Below are 20,898 nucleotides of genomic sequence, written 5' to 3' on the forward strand. Positions count from 1 at the left end.
ACCAGGAATGCTAGTTCCTGGGCATTTCCCTGTAAAGATCTTAATTAACACCAGGAGACCACAGTCAGTGTGTGGTAACTTTGGTGCAACCCAGCCCCAGGCAAGAGAATGGATGAGAGGACCTTTCCAGGTGCCTATCTCACTATCCATATTTAGCTTCTGGAGGTTGTGAAGATAGGTGGGAGGTGTGTTTAGGGAACTTACTATTTTTTTTTTAAATAAAGCAATTTTTGTTTTTTCTTTTTAAAAAGCAGCTCTTTGAGGTATAATTCATATACCATACAATCAATTCAGTTAAAGTGTACAATTCAGGTTTTTAGTATGTTCACAGAATTGTGCGATCATCACCACTCTTAATTCCAGAACATTTTCGGTCACTCCTTTCTGCTTCTTGCTGTCACCAATCTATTTTCTCTGTCTCTGTGGATTTGCCTCTTCCAGGCAGCTCACGTAAATGGAATCCTAGAACATGGGGCCTTTGTGTCTGCCTTCTTTCACTTAGCATAATAGTTTCAAGATCCAGTCATGTTGTAACATATATCAGTACTTAATCCTTCTCATGGTTCAATAACATTCCCCTGAATGGATATATCACATTTTGTTACCCACTCATCAGTTGATGAACATTTGGGTTGTTTCCACTGTCTGGCTGTTATGAATAATGCTGCTGTGAATATTCAAGAGCAGGTTTTTTGTGGATATTTTCAGTTTTCTTGGTACACACCTAGGAGTGGAATTGCTAGGTCATTTGGTAACTCTGTATTTAATCTTTTGAGGACCTACCAGACTTTTTCTCAAAACATTTATTCCATTTTGTACTCCCACCAGCAAGGTAGGAGGGTTCCAGTTTCTTTGTATCCTTACTGATACTTGTTATTATCTGTCTTTTTGATTATAGCCATCCTATTGCACGTGAAGCCACGTCTTGTGGTTTTCATTTGCATTTCTCTGATGGCATGCTTCCATATGCTGATTTCCTATTTGTGTATCTTCTCCAGAGAAATATTTATCCAAATCGTTTGCCCATTTAAAAATTCAACTAGGAGGCACCTGGGTGGCTCAGTTGTTAAGTGTCTGCCTTTGGCTTAGGTTGTGATTCTGGGATCCTGGGATCAAGCCCCACTTCAGGCTCCGCGTTCAGCGGGAAGCCTGCTACTCCCCCTGCTTGTGTTCTCTTTCTCTCACTGTCTCTGTCAAATAAATAAATAATCTTAAAAAAAATTAATTGTAGGGATGCTTGGTTGGCTCAGTCATTAAGGGTCCACTTTTGGGTCTGGTCATGGTCCCAGGCTCCTGGGATGGAGCCCCGCATCAGGTTCCCTGCTAATGGGAGGCCTGCTTCTCCCTCTCCTACTCACCGGCTTGTGTTGTCTATCTCGCTGTGTGTCTCTCTCTGTCAAATAAATAAATAAAATATTTTTAAAAATTAAATAAATACAAATTCAGTTGTGTTTAAAGAGTTTATATGTAGGTACAAGTGATGATGTGGCCACACTTTCTCCATGGTCTTATCTTTGCTATATTTGAATTTTTAAATAGCAGTGCATAGTCCAAAAGACTTGTAATGATGAGTAATTAAATTGGCCAAAAAGGGTTTGGATATATGAATATTATAAATAAAACCTTGTCATATTTGTTAAAAGAAGTCAATTGTGTTTTAATTTTCTAGATATAAGGGTTCCTTATATATTCTGGATACTAACTAGACCCTTATGATATATATGACTTGGAAATATCTAAAAAAATTTTCCCATTCTTTGTTTTGTTTTTTACTTTCTTTCTTTCTTTTTTTTTTTTTTTTAAGATTTTATTTATTTGACAGAGAGAGAGATCACAAGTAGACAAACAGGAAGGCAGAGAGAGGGGGAAGCAGGCTTCCTGCTGAGCAGAGCTCGATCCCAGGACCCTGAGATCATGACCTGAACTGAAGGCAGAGGCTTAACCCTCTGAGCCACCCAGGCGCCCGTTGTTTTTTTACTTTCATAATGATGTCCTTTGAAACAAAAGTTTTTAATTTGATGAAATCCAATTTATGTATTTTTTTTCTTGTGTTGGGTTTTTGCTGACATATCTAAGAAGGTCACAACCCAACCCAAAGTCACAAGGATTTATTCCTATATTTTCCTCAAAGAATTATAGTTTTAGCCCTTTGAATAGGCCTATAATCCATTTTGGGTTAATTTTTGTGTATGGCGTAAGGAAGAGGTCCAATTTCATTCTTTTCCAAGTGAATCTCCATTTATACAAACATCATTTGTTGGAAAGACTGTTCTTTCCCCATTGAATTATCTTGGCATCCTGTCAAAAATCAGTTTAGGGTATTTTTATTGTGTTATTATTGTTTCTGGACTCTCAGTTGTATTCCATTGATTTTATGGGTCTCCTAATGCCAATTCCACACTGACTTGATTACTGTACCTTTGTTATTTTTGTTAACATTTTGTTAATACTGGGGCACCTGGGTGGCTCAGTCCATTAAGCGTCTGCCTTCAGCTCAGGTCTTAATCTCAGGGTACTGGGATCGAACTCCGCATTGGGCTCCCTGCTTAGCAGAGAGTCTGCTTCTCCCTCTGCCTGATGCTCCCCCTGCTTGTGCTCACTCTCTCTTTCTCTCTCTGACAAATAAATATAATCTTTTAAAAAAATTGTTAATATTTATTAGTATTTGTAATTTTGCTATTTTTCAGGATTATTTTAGCTATTCAGAGTCCTTTGTATTTCCATATGAATTTTAGGATCAGTTTGTCAGTTTCTGCAAAGAAGCCAGCTTGGATTTTGATAAGAATTATGTTGAAAATATAGATCAATTTGGGGAGTATTCATCTGTTTTTTTTTTTTAATTCCACATATAAATAAAATTGTATGCTATTTGTCTTTCTCCAGTTGACTTATCTCACTTAGCATAATACCCTCTAGTTCCATCCACGTAGTATTTTTTCTTTTTGTTGCGATTGTAAATAGAATTGTTTTTAAATTTCATTTCAGATTGTCCCTTGCTAGTGTCTAGAAATTTTTTTTTCTTTTTTTTTTTGTATGTTGGTCTTATATCCTACAACCTTGCTACAACCTCTAATAGTTTTGGAGTGGATTCCTTGGTGTATTCTCTCTCTCTCTCTCTTTTTTTTTTTTTTTTTTTAACATTTTTGTTTTTCAATTTTTTTTTTTTTTTTAAATTTGACAGAGAGAGATCACAAGCAGGCAGAAAGGCAGGCGCAGAGAGAGGAGGAAGCAGGCTCCCCCCTGAGCAGAGAGCCTGATGACAGGCTCGATCCCAGGACCCTGGGATCATAACCTGAGCCAAAGGCAGAGGCTTTAACCCACTGAGTCACCCAGGCACCCCTCCTTGGTGTATTCTATATAAATGAACACTTCATCTGCAGATGGAGATAGTTTTTCCTCTTTCTTTTCAATCTGAATGCCTTTAATTAATTTCTCTTTCTTTCTTTCTTTTTTTTTTTTAAGATTTTATTTATTTATTTGACAGAGAGAGATCACAAGTAGGCAGAGAGGCAGGCAGAGAGAGAGAGAGAGAGAGGAAAGCAGGCTCTCCGCTCAGCGGAGAGCCCGATGTGGGACTCGATCCCAGGACCCTGGGATCATGACCTGAGCCGAAGGCAGCGGCTTAACCCACTGAGCCACCTAGGTGCCCCTAATTTCTCTTTCTTATTCAAAGTCATTGTATGGCCCTTAGAGAAAGCCAAACCACCCCATAATTCTATCAATGTAGTCATTGTTGTTATTACTGTGTGGTGTATCCTTGTAGACATTTTCCTTCGCGCGTGGACTTCGCGCGTGGACATTTTCCTTTGTGCGCACGCGTGTGTGTATTTTTTCAGAAGTTAAATTGTATCGTATATATTCTGTCCTACAATTTGCTTATCCCCCAACAATGTAATGCTTTAAATGTCGGTTTGTAACATCTTCTGTGTCCATAAATGTAAATGTCTGGTAGTCTAATGGCTGCATAGTATGCTATTATAGACATACCACAATTTAAGTAATCCCCCATTGTGGGACATTATGCCTGTTTCCATTTTTGTAGTCATAAACAATATTTTGCTGAACATGTTACTACACTGTGGATGTCTTTTATAATAAAGGAAATAAATATTTTCTTTATTGTGAAAGAGTCAAGCATGTATAGAGAAAAATGTGTAAATCTCTTTTTACAACTTCCTTTGCATAAATTTACATATATATATATTTATATTTATATTTGAGTGTTTATGCCAGTTTGGCTAAGTTTATTTCCTTAGGATAAATTTCCGGAAGTAGATTGGGTAGGTCAAAGAGTCAGTATTGTTCTCAGCCTTCTGATTTCAGTGGTCGAATTGGCATGCAGAAAGGCAGTCAGTTTACCTTCCCAGCAGCAGTGTACGAGCCTGCCCGTGTGCCATGAACTCACCAGGGTGTTCTGTAACTGAGTGGTGCTGTTTTCCTTATTGCAGGTGTACCTGAAGGGGCGGTCTGGGGATAAGATGATCCATGAGAAGAATATCAAACAGCTGAAGAGTGAGGTGCAATACATCCAGGAGGTGGGCCCCCATCCCTCTGTGGGAACCTCCTATGTTTTTGACTCCCTTCTTTTGTAGGGTTTGGTTCTCTCCCATCTGCTCCCTTCATCCCCAAAGTGCCACCAGGGCCCCTGGTGTCAGGTATCATTTCCTGCCCTTCCATCAGTCAACCAATCCATTCACCAACAGTAGTTACCCACTACCGTGTGCACAGCACTGTACTACCCCAGACATCATCTCTAAGACTGCCGGTCTTTTTTCCCCCGCTTTTCCTGACCCTGCCCTATAGCTCTTGTTGGCTCCTTGGCCCTTGTCATCATGTAATAACATATTACATGTTTCATGTGTTTGCCTTTCGCTTTGTGTGTTTCTGCAACAAAAATGTTCGCTCTGGCAGGCAGGGCTTCCTGTTTGTGTAGGAAGGACTTGCCCCCAGCCAGTGCTGAAGGCAGGACCTGGCTCACAGGAGGAAGGGGTGGGGATGGACACAAAGCTGGGTGAGGTGGTACGTTCTCTTTCCTTCTCCCAAAGCTCAGGCTTCTTGCCCTCCCCTCCCAGGCCCGGAACTGCCTGCAGAAGCTCCGGGAGGACATAAGTAGCAAGCTTGACAGAGATCCGGGAGATTCTCTCCGTGGACAGGAGATACAGGTAATAGGAAATGGTTGATGGTCGGATCCTCATGGAAGACGTTGTTCCGGGCAGTCCCTTTTGCCAGTCGAATCATGGGTGTGGAGTCTCCCACCACTGCCAGGAAAGGCGCAAATACAGGCAATGTTGGCTTTCTCCGAGCACTCACAACCTTCGTAGTGCTCTCCAGCTGGCGGGCACTGGTGTTTACACCTATCAGCCTATAAGAAGTATACATGTTCCCAAAGCAGTGTGTAAAAACAGAACCTAGGTAAATAAAATTACCATTAAGTTATTGGTGAAAACCTCTTCCCTGCAAGGATTCTGTGATCGGTCTTTTTGCGGCATGGAGTCTCATGAAGCAGACACTTGCCTATAAATGTAAACTTCTCATAAGTCAATCTTGCTTAACTGGGATGGCACCATGATGTGAATTGGAGGTCTTGGCCCTTGTGTGTTATTTGTGTGTGTAGCTGTCTCTACCCAGGCACCAGAAGCTCCCTGAGGTTAGGGTTCATCCCACCCCATGTCTCTGTAGCCCCACACTCAGCACAGGGTCAACGATGCAGAAGGTCATCAGTAAATGTCATACTGAACCTATCGGAGAGGTCTTCTTGAGATGAATGAGTAACCCTGGGATCTTGCTTTTTGGCTTTTCTAAAATTGGAGGCTAGAAGGGTGCTCAGGAGAACAGACCTGTCTCTTCCATTTCACTCTCACCCTCCTTTAGATGTTGAGTTGTATCTCCTTCATCTGTGTTTTGTTTGGGGAGTAGTGGGGGCTAGTCTTTCTCCAGCAGCCCCTGCCCTCATTCTCCTGAGGGAAACAGTGACCTGGAAGCTAATGGCAGCAAGGTTCCTCTCTGGCGTAAGCGTGGACGAGGCTTGTGTGGTGTTTCCCTCTAATTCATTTTGCTGTGATGGAAGGTAGGACTTCCACTGCCCAAGCTCACATCTGGCGGCTGGGGGGTGCTTTGTGAGGTGACTGAAGAGCCTGATGTGCCCAGAGACAGGCCCGAAAGTCCTGGGCCCTTGCTTGCACAGACCAGGAGTCATATGATGAATAATCAGGCTTTGGGCTGGAAGGAATTACAGCAAAGGCCGCTTCGCCTTCCGCTTTATGCTTCATCAAACCTTGTCAGGATCCCTGAGGGGCAATGGAAGCTCTTTGTTGGTGGCAGGCAGCTGCATGTATTCCCTGGGCTTCCAGGAGTTAGCCTGCATGTTGTTCTGTGTGCTGAAAGGTTTTAGCCTGGGGTTCCCCTTATCCTCCCCACAAGGCTAGATAGAGTATTCCCTTCCAAGGCCACACATGTTTCTCCACTGCCTGTCCTCTCCATTTTCCACAGAGTGCTCAATATCTTTTTTCTCTTCTTGCCTGCCCTCCTACTCGCCTTCCTTCCTTTTCTTCTTTCTCTTCCTCCTTCAATTCCCCTTCCTCTTCTTTCTCTTCTCCACCTCTTTCTTTTATTCTGAGATTTGAATTCTTCAGATATTAAATGTTTCAAAGTTGGTTGTTTGGGCTGTTTTATTTACTTATTTTATTTTCCTTTGAATAGGTGGTGTTAGAAAAGCCAAATGGATTAAATCCAAGCTCCACAACCCAGTATAGCAGTCCACCTGAGGTACGTTAACAGGGAAAATGGAAAACTTCACTGCCAAGAGGCAGGATAGCTTCCTCTCTGATCCCCTTGTTATCACTCTTCCTCTCTCACTAAAGGTAAGAGTAAAGTTTCTATGAAAATTCAAACAGAGAAACAATACAAACTGGAAATTCTCCTTGCCCAGTTCCACTCCTTTGAAGGATCCACTGTTAACTGATTGAAGTGGGTGGATCCTTGAGTGCTCTTGGCCTTTGCTGCTGATTAAAATGGCCCTGGGAGCTTTCAGGAGACAAGCCTGGTGTCAGCCCCAGAGATTGTAATTTAATTGGTCTGAGACATGGACTGGGCATTGGGACTTGAAAAAGCTCTTCAGGGGGAGCCTTGCTGGCTCAGAGGGTAGAGCATGCAACTTTAATTTTATTTAATTTTCTTTGTTTATCTATCTATCTATTGAGGGGGGCTGTGGAGAGAGGGAGTGGGAGAGAGAATCTTAAGTAGGCACCACAGTCAACGTGGAGCCTGACTTGGGGCTCGATCTCACAACCCTGAGATCATGACCTGATCAGAAATCAAGAGTTGGAGGCTTAACCGATTGAGCCCCTGAGGCACTCTGAGCATGCAACTTTTGATCTTGGGGTTGTGAGTTTGAGCCCCATGTGGGGTATGGAGATTACTTAAGAATAAAATCTTAGAAAAAAAGAGAATATATTTCTTTAGGGGATTCTAATGTTTAGCTAAAGCTGAGTATGTTTTTCTTTTCTTTCTTTCTTTCTTTCTTTCTTTTGGTAATCTCTACATCCAATGTAGGGCTCAAATTTGCAACTCCAAGATCAAGAGTCTCATGCTCTTCTGACTGAGCCAGCCAGGCACCCCTCTAGTGTATTTTTCTATACATAGACCACCTTATCTAAATAACATATGCCTATTTGTTTGTATACATATTAATATATACATACATACCATTGACACATGTATAAATACGTGTGTATAATATACACATACTTTGCACAGATTCAGGGTCATGATAAATACATTATTCCTTGCTTTCTTTTCAATTTTTTTAAAACTGTAGCTTCCATCAACTTAAAGTTTATTAAATTTATAGCCTTCTCTCTATTTTAGTACATGTAGATCTACCTCCTCCTTTTGAATAATGACATAGTGGTGGTATTTCTTTCCATGGCTGCCCTTGTTTATTTATTTATTAAAATTCCAGTATAGTTAATATACAGTGTCACATTAATTTCATGTGTATAATACAGTGACTCAACAATCCTATGTATTGCTCAATGCTCATCCTGGCTGTCCTTTTTGAAAAAAATTATCCCCCAGCTTTATTGAGGTTTTTTTTTTTTTTTTTTTTTTTTTATTTGACAGAGAGAGATCACAAGTAGGCAGAGAGGCAGGCAGAGAGAGAGGAGGAAGCAGGCTCCCTGCTGAGCAGAGAGCCCGATGCGGGACTCGATCCCAGGACCCTGAGATCATGACCTGAGCCGAAGGCAGCGGCTTAACCCACTGAGCCACCCAGGCGCCCCTTTATTGAGGTTTAATTAAGAAATAAACATGGCTATCATTGTTAGGAAAAAAAGGGGGCGGGGCCTTTGTTATTACCTTTTGTGATTATGTAATAAGATATGCTTATCATAGAAAATTTAGGAAATTCAGAAACAAACGTGGAAGAAGAAAAAATGTCATTTGAATGTACCCAGAGAAAAGCCAGTTTTTGTTTTTTTTATTAACATATAATGTATTATTTGTTTCAGGGGCATAAATCTGTGATTCATCAGTCTTACATAATTCACAGCACTCACCACAACACATGCCCTCCCCAATGTCCATCATCCAGCCATCCCATCCCTCCTACCCTCTTCCCTACCAGCAATTCCTCAGTTTCCTGAGATTAAGGGTCTTTTATGGTTTGTCTCCCTCTCTGGTTTCATCTTGTTTCATTTTTCCCTCCCTTCCCCTATGATCCTCTGCCTTGTTTCTCAAATTCCTCATATCAGAGAGGTTATATGATAATTTTCTTTCTCTGATTGACTTATTTCACTTAGCATGATACCCTCTAGTTTCATCCATGTCGTTGCAAATGGCAAGATTTCATTTTTTGGTGGCTGCATAATATTCCACTCTATATGTATATATAGCACATCTTCTTTATCCATTCATCTGAAAAACGACGGTTTTAAATGCAAATGTGTGTTATAATATCGAGATTATACTGTATATAGCATTTCTTTCTGTTCGTTTCTTTTGTCTGGGTGGGCTTTTTTGTTTTGTTTTGTTGTTGGATTGTTTTTTTATGGCTCTGGAGTGCAGTTCTGAATCAGATCTACCCATCCATTAGGGTATATTATCATCTCTGGTCTCATAATGACCTTTTCCTTTTTTGTTTTTGATTCTGCCTACCCTGCCAAAAAGTATACATTCTAATATATTCAATGTATGGCTTAGATATGTCTGTGTTTTCAATTTTCATAATGAATTTTGTTTTCCTTTTTACCCAACACCATGTTCTTAGGATCTATCCTCACTACTGTACTTATATGGTGTGTTTCTAACTCCTACATGCAGATTGTAGCTAACTTTTTTCTCTTCATATTATAGTATGAACATTTTCCATGTCATTAAATAGCCTTATTAGAACACCGTCTGAAATAAGCACATAGTGGTTTTCTCCAGGAGCTTTTAAATTGTTTTCACCTGCTCAGCAACTTAGGTATGGATCGAGGGCCATGAACTGGATAACATCTTGATGGCTAGAGTTTGGCATGTTGTGATTCTAGCTGCTCACTCTAGATGTGCAGTTTGAATTTTTTCCCTTCCCCTGAATCACCATAGTTGGTAACAGGTTATAATAATACCTGGTACTATTTGTTCAGCTTTTTCTCCTGACGAGCTCTAAGCCCTGCCAGATATTATCTTATATTTGAGTCAGCCTGTGAGGCAGGCCATGGTAAGGCATCTTCTTGCTGCTTCACAAAGGCCCACTGGACTCATGATGGTGCAGCGACTAGGGCCCTGTGGCCCGCCTCCCAGCTGAGAGCTCCGTGCTTCCTAAAGTGCAAGACAGGTAAAGATTTTTCTGTCAGACTTGCTGGGAGCTGGTAACTGGGGGCAAGACCCCACATGCCAGCACAGTGCTAACCACCAACCCACGACTGGGTGTGTCTGGGGAGAGACTTGTGGTAACCTTGATGAAGTATCAAATCAGATTCCTTATAGCTGGTTGGGTGTTTTTGCTCTAAACCTGCCCGTCCATCAGTAACCCTCTGTGTGCTGGTCTCTGTGCTAGCTGCAGAGAAGACCAAAACGTGTGCCTTTGGGGTGCATCCCTCCTGGTGGGTGTGGCCCAGTCCCTGCCCTTGGGGCGCTGTAGTCTAAAGGGGAACACGGTCTCCCCTCTCGGAGAACTGTCTAATGGAAGCAGGACCTACAGGTGAGGATGGCATCAGCCTACCTGTTAATCTGGGTGTGTCCTAAAATCATCAGGTGAGTTTGCTAGTTGAGTTCCCCAGCGTATGAAGAGTGTTTTCGTGTGAATAACTCAGTGGTCTGGACAAGAGGGCCCACCTGTGTGTTGCAGGGGACCTCCTCTTACACAAACACGGGGCCTTCACCTTCTTTTCTCTGCTCTGACTGTAGGTAGATGCCTACATAAGCGAAGATGCCGAGAGCTTGAGAAAGACCGTGCGGGACCTGCTTGTCAAGCTGCAGGAGGCTGAGCGGCAGCACCAGTCAGACCGAGTGGCTTTTGAGGTGAGATTCGGGGTTCAAGGAGAAAGTGCCCCAAGGGTTGGGTTGCTGAATATAGGGGCCATAACTTAGCATGGACTTCATGTCTTTCTGGCCATGTGCCAGCCCCTAGAGAGGCCAGGCTTTGAGGCCTGGGGACTTTCCTGTCTGCTTTTCGCATTCCTGGGCATTTACAGTTTTTGCTGTTCAAGTCGAGTCCATGGTTTAAAGGTTGGCACTTGTTTCTCTGCTGAAGTTGAGTGGTAGTGCTGGTCTGGGATAGCGGGTAACTCAGGGGCCATTACTCTTACCACAGTAAGAATTACTGGGCTCTAGGCAGCTCACAGGCAGGGACTGTTGCTGTCAAGGTCACCCGTGTCTGGCATAACATCTGACGTAAGGTGGGTACCTCTTAAATGTGGACTGGATAAGTGGGTGGAACAGTATGGCTATAGAAAAATCTGTGCCCATGGAGTCAGAGGACTTCTTGAAGTCAAGTCTTGATTTTATATGCAGAGCTTTGTGATTTGGAATGAGTATTTCAATTATTGTTACAAAAGTAATACTAAATTATTATGGAAGATTAAAAAAGTACAAAAGTCTGTTGAGAGTGAAAGCCCCCCACAATTTAAAAGTGTGTGAGGTCTGCCATACTTTCCAGAAAATTCTTTGAGTATAAAATGAGGTACACTGGAAAGATACTAGGCTTTTGCATGAGATTAACCATCTGTTATCTGCTATTGTTCATCCACATGTAAAGAATTTCTGTGTCATAAATGTGTAATGATAGGCTGTGCCCTGCCCAGGCATGCCAGGAGCTGGTGGTAGGAAGAAGACTGAATGCTTCTCTTCTGTGAGACTAAGAGAGAGAATTTTTAAGAGGGATATTGAGGGGGCAGAAGAAGGCACAGGGCTAATCAATTGCCTTTAGAGATGATCTGTTATTTGAGCAAGTAATTTAACCTAAGTATCAGTTCCAAATAATGTAAAAAGGGGTCATTTTAAGTATATGGTCTGTAAATTGAGAGGTAAGACACGTACATATATATATTGCTCCGAAGGATTTTAGAAACATAAGATAACCCTGTATTTTTCTTAGTGATCAATTTAGTTAAGCGGGTTTTGCTATCCTAAATAGTTTGGACTTCACATGATACTGTGACGAGTTTGTTCTTGGAACAAAGTAGTTGTGCAGTAAAGGAGTTCACCACATCTGTTTCAGAACCCACAATTTGGATAAGTGGGTTGACAATGGATCATTTTGGTGATCAGCTGTTCCCTACCTTCTTGGTACACACCAGGAGGAAGGGATGCTGAGGCTGTAGCACTGACCAGACTCTGAATTTTGGAAAGAATTTTTTTTTTTTGTAAAGATTTTATTTATTTAATGACAGAGAGACACACAATAAGAGAGGGGACACAAGCAAGGGGAGTGGGAGAGGGAGAAGCAGGCTTTTTGCCAAGCAAGGAGCCCAATGCAGTGCTCGATTCCAGACCCCTGGGATCATGACCTGAGCTGAAGGCAGATGCTTACACCACTGAGCCACCCAGGTGCCCTGGGAAGAAATTTCTACATTGAGGGGTGTTATGAAGCACTTGTTGGTTTGGGCCATCTGTGGGGGCAGGGGGTCTGCTAGCTCTGGGTTTCAGTGCTTGACCAAAAGGGTCCAGAGTGAAACCCTAAGGCCAGAAGGTCCCAGACCGCTGTAGCCACCTGCCCCCAGTTTCCCAGAAGGGGCTGGCCTTAATAAGCAGCCACTGTCTGCAGTCAGAGGTGCTGTTTCCGCTGTTGGGGTAGGTTGGCACACCCTCTCAGGATTAAGAGGCTCCTTCGGGGCATTGCTGACTGGAGCAACAGGGATAAATGTGGTAGAGGAGTATGTTTTTTTCCTTTGTGATCCCGCAGCAGAGTGTGAGGATCAGCCCATGACCCATTAACGCTGTGCTCTGAGGACACACCAACCTGCGTGCAGTGTTAGGTACAGAAGTGAGAGCTTTTGTTTTTATGTTCCTGTCCATGGGGCTAGCCTGTTTCAGGCTAAAAAGGGACCTTTAGAGGCTTTTCTCCGTCTTTCTAGTGAACGAAACTCTCTGATCTACGTTTCTATAAAGGCGGTAGCAAGGGCAAGATTGTCAGTTACCGTGAAAACAACCTGGCAGTGGGCATGGGTTTTCTGTTCCACCAGCAGCAGCCTGCTGTCAGGAGGGGTTCGCAGAGAGTTGGCTCTGCACAGGGCTAGTGTGCAGCATGGATGTGTCTCATCACACGTCCTCCTGGGCTTTGCTTTCTCTTCCCTGAGTCTGACTTTGGGAGGGGTCAGACAAACTGGTGACTTTGGTGTTCTGTTTTCCCAGGGCTGCATGGACTTTTGAGTGGTTGTATGGATTCTTCTGTAGCAACTGACTGGGGAGTCAGTGTTGGGTATCTGGGAAGAACTGAGATGAATAATGAAGTCATTGTGTTCTAGCATTGGCTCTGTTATTCCCTAGCTTTGTACCTTGGGTAAATCAGTTGACCTTTAGTTGCAAAAGGAGAGGATTAGACTAGATGAGTACCAATTCTTCTCATGACATTAGTGAGCAGTAACTGTGTGCTAGGTACTGGGCTGAGCTCTGGAAATATAATGGTTCTTGCCGATGGCCCACTGGGGCGTGCACACAAGTGACTGGGCAAAATCCCCTCAGTGCTCTAAGAAGGAAGGCCACACAATGGAGGGACTACTCACTGGGCATGGAGGCTTCTGGAAGAAAGGATATCTAAGCTGAGACCTGAAGTTGGCATGCGGGAGGAAGGGAGGCAAGTTCTTCCTTAATTTTTCATTCTAAAATTCTGCTTCTTTCTCTCCCAAATTGGCTGTCATCTTGGAAATGGAACAGTTCTTCCTGGGGCCCTTCTAGGTGCTATTTTGACCTTGTTATGCAGGCTGCGGTATTGCTTGATGTGAGGGTGAGGAAGAGTGGGAACACAGAAGGAAGGACGTGGAGATATGCTCCCCTGGATTCTTTGTGTTTGCATTTATAGGAAAGTCACAGCCCTGGGTTAATCTTGGGTGGCACTGGCCAACTGGGGACTGGGGCAGAGGAGATATTGACAAAGTCCACCATCTGGAAAGTGCTAATGGGTTCCAAATGTCACTCTAAAGTAGAGCTGGATCAGGGGGCCTGGGTGGGGCAGTCAGTTAAGTGTCTGACTTGGTTTCAGCTCAGGTTGTGATCTCAGGGTCATGAGATCGAGCCTGGTGTCCAGCACTATACTCAGTGTAAAGTCTGCTTAAGACTCTCTCTCCCTCTCCTTCTGCCCCTCCCCACACCCCCACCCCTTGCATGTTCTCTCTCAAATAGATAAATAAATCTTTAAAAATTTTTTTAAAAATAACAGCTTGATCAAGTATGTGCCAGTGAACCCTGGAAGTGGAGATACCTGCTGGTTTCCCAAGTCATCCTAGAACCATGAATGGGAAAGAGGGGGGTGCCTCCCTTCCCCCATCGCTGCGCCCTGGGCCCTGGATCCTGGGTTCTCTCCTAAGGTTTTTATCCACGTTTGCTCTTTCCCCTCCATTCCCTTCACCCATCTGCATCCTGTCTTAGGTCACACTCAGCCGGTACCAGAGAGAAGCAGAACAGAGTCAAGTGGCCCTTCAGAGAGCAGAGGACCTAGTGGAGCAGAAGGAGGCTGATGTCGGCGAGCTCCAGAAGCGCCTGCTAGGCATGCAGGCGGTAATAGTTGGAGTCCTGCCTTCAGGGCCTAACTCCTGCGCTGGGGGAAGGAGGGGGTGGTCCTGGGAATAACTGAGACCACTGTAGTCTGCTTTTATGAACAGTACCAGTAAAACACACTTCACTGCTTCCTCAGCAAATACTTTCGAGAACCTTTTAGCCTTTAAGGAACAAGAGGTCTTTCTCTCTGCTAAGCTCAGCCCTTGCTAACTAGAGTTGAACCCATTTCCATTTCAGTTGGGTTCTTATAGAGCTGCCCTTTATGGGCTTGTGAAAAGAAAAGAAAAAAAGAAAAGACGGGACTGCTCTTAAGGAGCCACAGGGCTTGGTTTCCCAGGGACCGGCAGCCATAGCCACCAGGTGGGCCTGGATAACACAGGGCCAAGCTCTCTGTCCAGGTAGCTGGGTGAGGCTGGGAAGTTTCTGTGTGCTGAGAGTGGGAAGAGTTATCCCTGACAGGGGAGGGTGCCTCAGCAAACCAGCTTGGCCTGCTGCTCTTTGGCAGCTATCCCAGACCCAATAGGGGCTGAGCCCCAGCCCTCAGGCCCCTATAACCCCAAACACAGAAACCATTGCTACCTCCTTATCCTAGGTTTTCTTCCCTTTGGCCCATCCAGGAGCATCAGGCCTTATTGGTGAAGGTCAGGGAGGGAGAAACAGCCCTGGAGGAACTTCGGAGCAAGAACACTGACTGTCAAACAGAGCGAGAAAAGTAAGGGCCCGTGTTCCCCGGGGAAGCTGGGGTGCAGGGAGGGGAGGGCGCGCCATGCAGCCTGCAGCTCTGTGGCAGCCCAGCCTGGGGAGGAAGCTGGAGCTGATGTCAGATCTTCCAGCTCTGACTCACAATGTGGCTCCTCTGGGTGGGGCCCTGCCCAGGGAGATACTGTTTGGGAGGCTGCCATCTTGGGGGAGTTCATGTTCCACGGAGTAGGAGCCTAAAGAAAAGGGCTTCCATGGCGCCAAGGTCAAGTGGGAGCTGGTGAAGTTCCTGCTGTTCTGGCACATCATTCTACAGGCTGTCATACGGGATGCGCGTGTGGTAGTATTGCACCACAGTTTCCGCCCCTCAAAACAAAGGCCGACTGGAAATTATTTGAGGGTAAATCAAAAACTTCCTCACAAGTCATGCTTCAAAAAATACAATAAGCATCTTCATGAAGAGATTCAGAACTTCCTGTCCCTTGAAGCTACTCCAGCTGAGAACCAGGGGTCGCTGGGATCCTTTCTGCTCCAAGATGTTCACAGATTCCCTCTGATCAGAGATCCCAGGCCCTACCAGTGAAACCTATGGAGCAAAGAATGGGCCATTTTGGACCTTTAAGGATTTGGAAATTTTTTATGCTGCTGGCAATTAATAAGTAAGACCTCAAATGGTAAATCAAAGTTAACATCAGCATCTTGGGCCTGCTCTCAATAGTGTGAGTTGGATCTTTTTAAATTCAACAGACATCACCTGGAGGGCCTTCTAAGGCATTTCAAGATGAACAGACATGATATTTTTTCTTTTTTGTTTTAAAGATTTTATTTATGTATTTGACAGAGATATCGCATGAGAGAGCAGCACAAACGGGGAGTGGGAGAAGCTGACTCCCCAGGAGCATGAACAGCAGCCATAGCCGCCAGGTGGGCCTGGATAATGCAGGGCCAAGCTCTCTGTCCAGGTAGCTGGGTGAGGCTGGGAAGTTTCTGTGTGCTGCCAAAGAGCACACAGAAACCTCCTACTCCATGGAAAATGAATTCCCCCAAGATGGCAGCCTCCTAAACAGCAGGGAGCCCGATGTGGGGCTCCATCCTATGGTCCTAGGATCATGACCTGAGCCAAAGGCAGATAGATGCTTAATGAACTGAGCCACCCAGGCGCCCCTACAGACATGATCCTTGCCCGCTTGGACCCCACAGTCAGTGGGGAGTATCTTCCCTCCTTCGGGATAACCTCAGTCTTGGCATGGGAAATGCAGACATTGTATCGTAGCCTCCTTTTGGGCTCAACGTCATCACAGAATTGTTTTAAATTACTCAGCACTCCTTCTTTCCCAGCAGTGGTGCTTATGGGCAGGTGACTGAGAGGAAGCATCAGGAGAAACAGAAAAGACCCAGATAATCCAAAACTGAGGCTTGGGAATGGCACCAAATGGCTATGCACCAAAAATGTTAGTCTTCTTAGTAAAAGGAGACTGGTCAGTAGGGCACTGGAGAGTTGATGGTGGACACTCAGACTGTGAGGCTTAGGGAGGATGTCAGGGTTCAGAGTGCATTATACTCCATCCCCAACCTCACCAGGAGCCCTGCCCTCCTGCTGCCTCAGGCAGGAGCGGAGAGAGATGGGTACTAGCAGTCTGAACTCCTGGACATCCTGCCTGGTCACTGGACCTCTGGGGATCTTGGCCCAGTTGAGAAGATGCAGAGAATATAGCAGTCTCTGGAAATCAGGAGATTTAGGAACACACTTGAATCTTATCTCCCTCTTGACACAGAGTCCTCTCCAACAGCTTGATGGCATTGGGTATCATACTCCCAGCTCCCACTCAAATCTTTCCAGGAATGAGGAGCTCATCACACCTGAGGCAGGGCATGTTCTGACAGTTTGAATGCTGTCCTGTGTTAGCATGAGGACTGCTTCCCTGGACATCAACCTGTCGGATCTAGTTGTACCTTCTAGAACTTTCCAGAATGACATCCATTCTTACCTCTCTGAGCGGCAGTTCCCTTGTTCGGCCTAGCTGACCTCTAGCGAGGCTTCCACCACACTGTTCCAAGGTGTCCCAAGCAGCTCCTCCTTGTGGCAGACCACTGGGGCATCAGGCAGAGGGGATCATGGTCATGGATACCCCCCAAGCCCCAGGTTCTTTCTGTGACTGGGTAGAGAAGTGCATCTTTCCCCCGCTCGCCTCAGCTTTCTGTTCTTCCTCCCCAGGGCTGCCAACTTGGAAAAGGAAGTGGCCGGGCTGCGGGAGAAGATCCACCACTTGGATGACATGCTGAAGAGCCAGCAGCGGAAAGTGCGGCAAATGATAGAGCAGGTAAGCTGTGCCCACGTCACTCCATGCCACCCACCCCCTCAGGAAGTCGCCACGTGGGGCCCGGCCCTGTTTTCCTGTCAAGTCTGTGCCTTTGCTGTTCATGCTCCTGGGGAGCTTGGCTTTATAGTCCTTATATTAACACATTTATGCGGCACCTGGGTGGCTCAGTTGGTTATGCGTCTGCCTTCAGCACAGGTCTTGATTCCAGGGTCCGGGAATGGAGTCACAAGTTAGGCTCCCTGTTCCCCCTGACTCATTCTCTGAATTTCTCTTGCTCTCTCTCAAATAAATAAAAATTAAAATAAAGAACAAAGGAAAAAAAAAACAAGAAAAACATTTATGGCTACCAGTTACTAGATTCGAGTGATTTGTATTTGCTTTTCTCCCGTCTTTCCCCTTTGACTTTAGTCATTTGCCTTCCGCTGGGAAGGAAGGAAAAGGTTAGTCTCTCTTAAATGTTGAAGAACACTGGTAAATGAATAATGAAGTCACAATAAAGTCACTTATCTGGGTGCAGATTATCAACCTTTGACCCTCACAGCAGATTTTCTGCCTTCCTCTACCAAACTCAGGATATGGTGTGTTGCAGAATAGTCTTCAGAATTTAGAACACACTAACTGGAAGGGCATATTTGCTGCCTGTCAGCTCCACAAGGACTAGGATTTTTCTGTTTTGTTCCCTGCTGTTTCCTGGTGTCTAGAACAGAGCCTATCTCATAGTAAGCACTCAAGAAATTTTTTTTTTTTTTTTTAGATTTTTATTTATTTTAGAGAGAGGGAGCACAAGTGGAGGGGATGGATAGAGGGAGAGGGAGAAACAGGGTCCCTGCTGAGAAGGGAGTTCTATGTGGGGCTGTATCCCAGGACCCAAAGGCAGATGCCTAACCAACTGAGCCACCCAGGTGCCCCAAGGGTTACTTCCTTTTTTTTTTTTTAAGATTTTATTTATTTATTTGAAAGAGAGACAGGCAGAGGGAGAAGAAGGGAAGCAGGCTCCCTGTTGAGCAGATAGCCCAATGAGGGGCTCGATCCCAGGACCCTGGGATCATGACCTGATCTGAAGGCAGAGGCTTTAACCCACTGAGCCACCCAGGCAACCCCCGACAGTTACTTCCTGAATGAATGAATGAACAATGTGTATTTCTCAACATTAAACGGAATGGGTTTTAAGCCATCCCTGATTTTGGATCGTCAGGGTGGTGTTCTCACCACCCCTCCCCTCACACCTGGGATAATCAAGAGCTCAATATGGACTGAAAGGAGGCTTTTCTCAAAAGCTAAGGAAGTCATGTAAGAGGTACAAAAGTCTGCCTTTTGCTTCTGCTGGCTCCCCAACAGCAGGGGGAGGTTTGACAAACATATACTGAGTCATTTTAAAATGAACCCTGTTGTCTCCCACATCTTTGCAGCTCCAGAATTCAAAAACTGTGGTCCAGTCAAAGGACAGCACTATCCAGGAGCTTAAGGAGAAAATCGCCTACCTAGAAGCAGAGGTGTGTGTACTGGGCAGCCCTGGGAAGGGAGCAGGCTCTTGAAGACAGGACCGTACATAGGGAGGGAGAGAGATTCTGCCTGGCTGCTGCTCTGAAATGAGCATCTGGGATCATTGTTGTGGAGTCAGTGCTTTCTGGAACCCTTCAGGGAGTTACGGTGGTGAAACCTGTCCCCACTCTAAGGGGGCCCATCATCCCATGTCATGAGTTTAGCAAAAGAGGAGACCACGAGCTGGGCTGTGAAGGGGGAGGCATTCCTTAGGAGGGGGTCTTGTGTTCTCCACGGCTAAGGTGGTGGCCTCAATCAGCTCATGAGTTCTTAGTCTAATTCCCCCCTTTCCTGAGAGCTGGGGAGGACAGCAGGGAACCATCAGTGTTGCACAGAATTCTCGAAGGGAGGAAGCAGGAGTGAACGCTAGAGGAAGAGGGTGGTCAGGCGTGGTGAAGATGAGGGAAGAGGGGAGAGGGTACCCTGGTGGTGGCATGCATGGCAGGGGTAGTGGGGACCGCAGCACAGACAGAGGTGCAGAGACAATGTCACCGCTGGCTGACTCTGACCCCACAACCTGTATTACAGAATTTAGAGATGCATGACCGGATGGAACACCTGATAGAAAAGCAGATCAGTCATGGCCATTTTAGCACCCAGACCTGGACCAAGACCGAAAACCTGGGCAAGTGAGTGGGAGTGCCCATGGTGGGGCCCGGGTGAGGAGTATGGGAGGAGGGACAGAGCTGTGGGAAGGAAAGCTTTAGTGTTGAGGCCAAGGACAAGGCTCTTTTAAATCCTGTTTCTGCTCTCAGTGTCTAATCCGACCTGTTTTCCACCTGAACCATTTTCTAACCAGGTTGGAGTAGAGCCTGGTAGCACAGCCCCAGGGAGGCTCACAAGACAGCCTCTGGATGCAGATGGACCCCCTGAAATTGTTTGCAACAATCAAGGTGTAGCAAAGTGTGTATTTCTAGAGAGAGGCCCTTTTTTTCCCAAGAGACTCACAGAAAGGTCCCAGATTTTGAAAAACATCAAGAATCACAGCTAGACCCACTTCTCAGCTGTTGAACTGCTCCCTGTTTTTCCGCCACCCCTATTCCTCAGATAGCAGCACCACCCCCCCCCGCCTTCTCTTCTCTTAGACACTGCTGACAGTTACAGTTCCGAAGTCTGAGAACCAAGAACTCAGCTGGCACTGACGTGTGGAACCTGGGGCCGGGTGGGGGGGTCAGACACGGGAGGTGGCTGCGTGTGGGGCAGGCGACAAGCAGCACTCAGTGTTTGCCACTTTCTTTCAGCGTGAGGATATCCAAGCCCCCCAGCCCTAATAAGCCCATGCCTCTTATTCGAGTGGTGGAAACATGAGCAGAAGAGCTGGATGCTGCTGTTGCCGCTGCTCCTCACCTGTGGAGAAGCCGCCGCCCCTGTAGGCTGCTCGCCCCGACTTTGACTTCATGACTGATTCCTGGGCTGGGGGTCCATGTGTCCCACTGTTTCCAAGCTCCTGCCCCCTGTGTGCTGGGCAGACAGAGGATGCACACCCCTTCTGGACACTGCAGCCCTTGGAGGACGTTCACCCACCAGCAAGAGCCAGGGCAGTATCTTTATTCCTATAGTTACTAGTTTTCTCTGTAGTAGAGCCGCCCTTCTCTTGTAGGCTGGAGTTCAGCTGCCCCAGGATCCAGGCCCTCACTGGGTCGGGAGAGGTGGCAAGATTTCCCTCACCCAGAGAAGCTGGAGGTACCAAGGTCTACAGCGAGGGGAGGGTATCCGGGGAAGGGGAATGAAGTTCCCTCCACAAACACAGCTCTGTTCTTGGCAACTCGTTGTTTGTTTTTCCACTCACTCTGCCCTCAGCCCCTGCCTACCCGGGCCTCCTACAGATAGACCCAGAGCGACCTGTCATGGCCTGGGGCAGAGTCAGTGAGCTGCAGCTTTGACTGGCCAGCCTTGTCTTCCTGGGAGAAGGAAATGTACATTCCGGGAGTAGCTTTTAGTGGAAAGGTTCTGTGGGGCCACCGGGAGTAATGTGTGACTTCTCTCTGCTGGGGAGACTCCCAGCATCTCTTAGGGTTTTCCCCTAAGATGCAGTGCAAGGTACACCTCAGTCTTTTTGACTCAAGAGCTAAAAACTGTTTTCACTGGGTTACATTGATCTCAGTGAAACTCTCATTGTATTTATTTTGCTAAGTTATTG

The 20,898-nt window shown here is 45.6% G+C and overlaps 1 protein-coding gene across 7 annotated transcripts in view; it reads left to right on the forward strand.

Moving 5' to 3' along the window:
- Positions 1-20,424, forward strand: part of TUFT1 (tuftelin 1) — a 48,288-nt gene extending 27,864 nt beyond the window's left edge. For 5 of the 7 annotated variants that reach the window (XM_044239234.1, XM_044239238.1, XM_044239235.1 and 2 more), the window contains 10 exons: positions 4,449-4,535; positions 5,073-5,162; positions 6,700-6,765; positions 10,390-10,503; positions 14,068-14,196; positions 14,814-14,908; positions 17,111-17,216; positions 18,626-18,709; positions 19,287-19,387; positions 20,000-20,424. In XM_044239234.1, the coding sequence (XP_044095169.1) occupies positions 4,449-4,535; positions 5,073-5,162; positions 6,700-6,765; positions 10,390-10,503; positions 14,068-14,196; positions 14,814-14,908; positions 17,111-17,216; positions 18,626-18,709; positions 19,287-19,387; positions 20,000-20,066 (939 nt within the window). In that variant the 3' untranslated portion in view covers positions 20,067-20,424. The remainder of the gene's footprint in view (positions 1-4,448; positions 4,536-5,072; positions 5,163-6,699; positions 6,766-10,389; positions 10,504-14,067; positions 14,197-14,813; positions 14,909-17,110; positions 17,217-18,625; positions 18,710-19,286; positions 19,388-19,999) is intronic. The other 2 variants (XM_044239237.1, XM_044239239.1) reach the window with 2 other exon arrangements.
- Positions 20,425-20,898: the final 474 nt, after the last annotated feature.

Source organism: Neovison vison, chromosome 2 (genome assembly GCF_020171115.1).
Source record: "Neovison vison isolate M4711 chromosome 2, ASM_NN_V1, whole genome shotgun sequence".
Lineage (NCBI taxonomy): Eukaryota > Metazoa > Chordata > Mammalia > Carnivora > Mustelidae > Neogale > Neogale vison.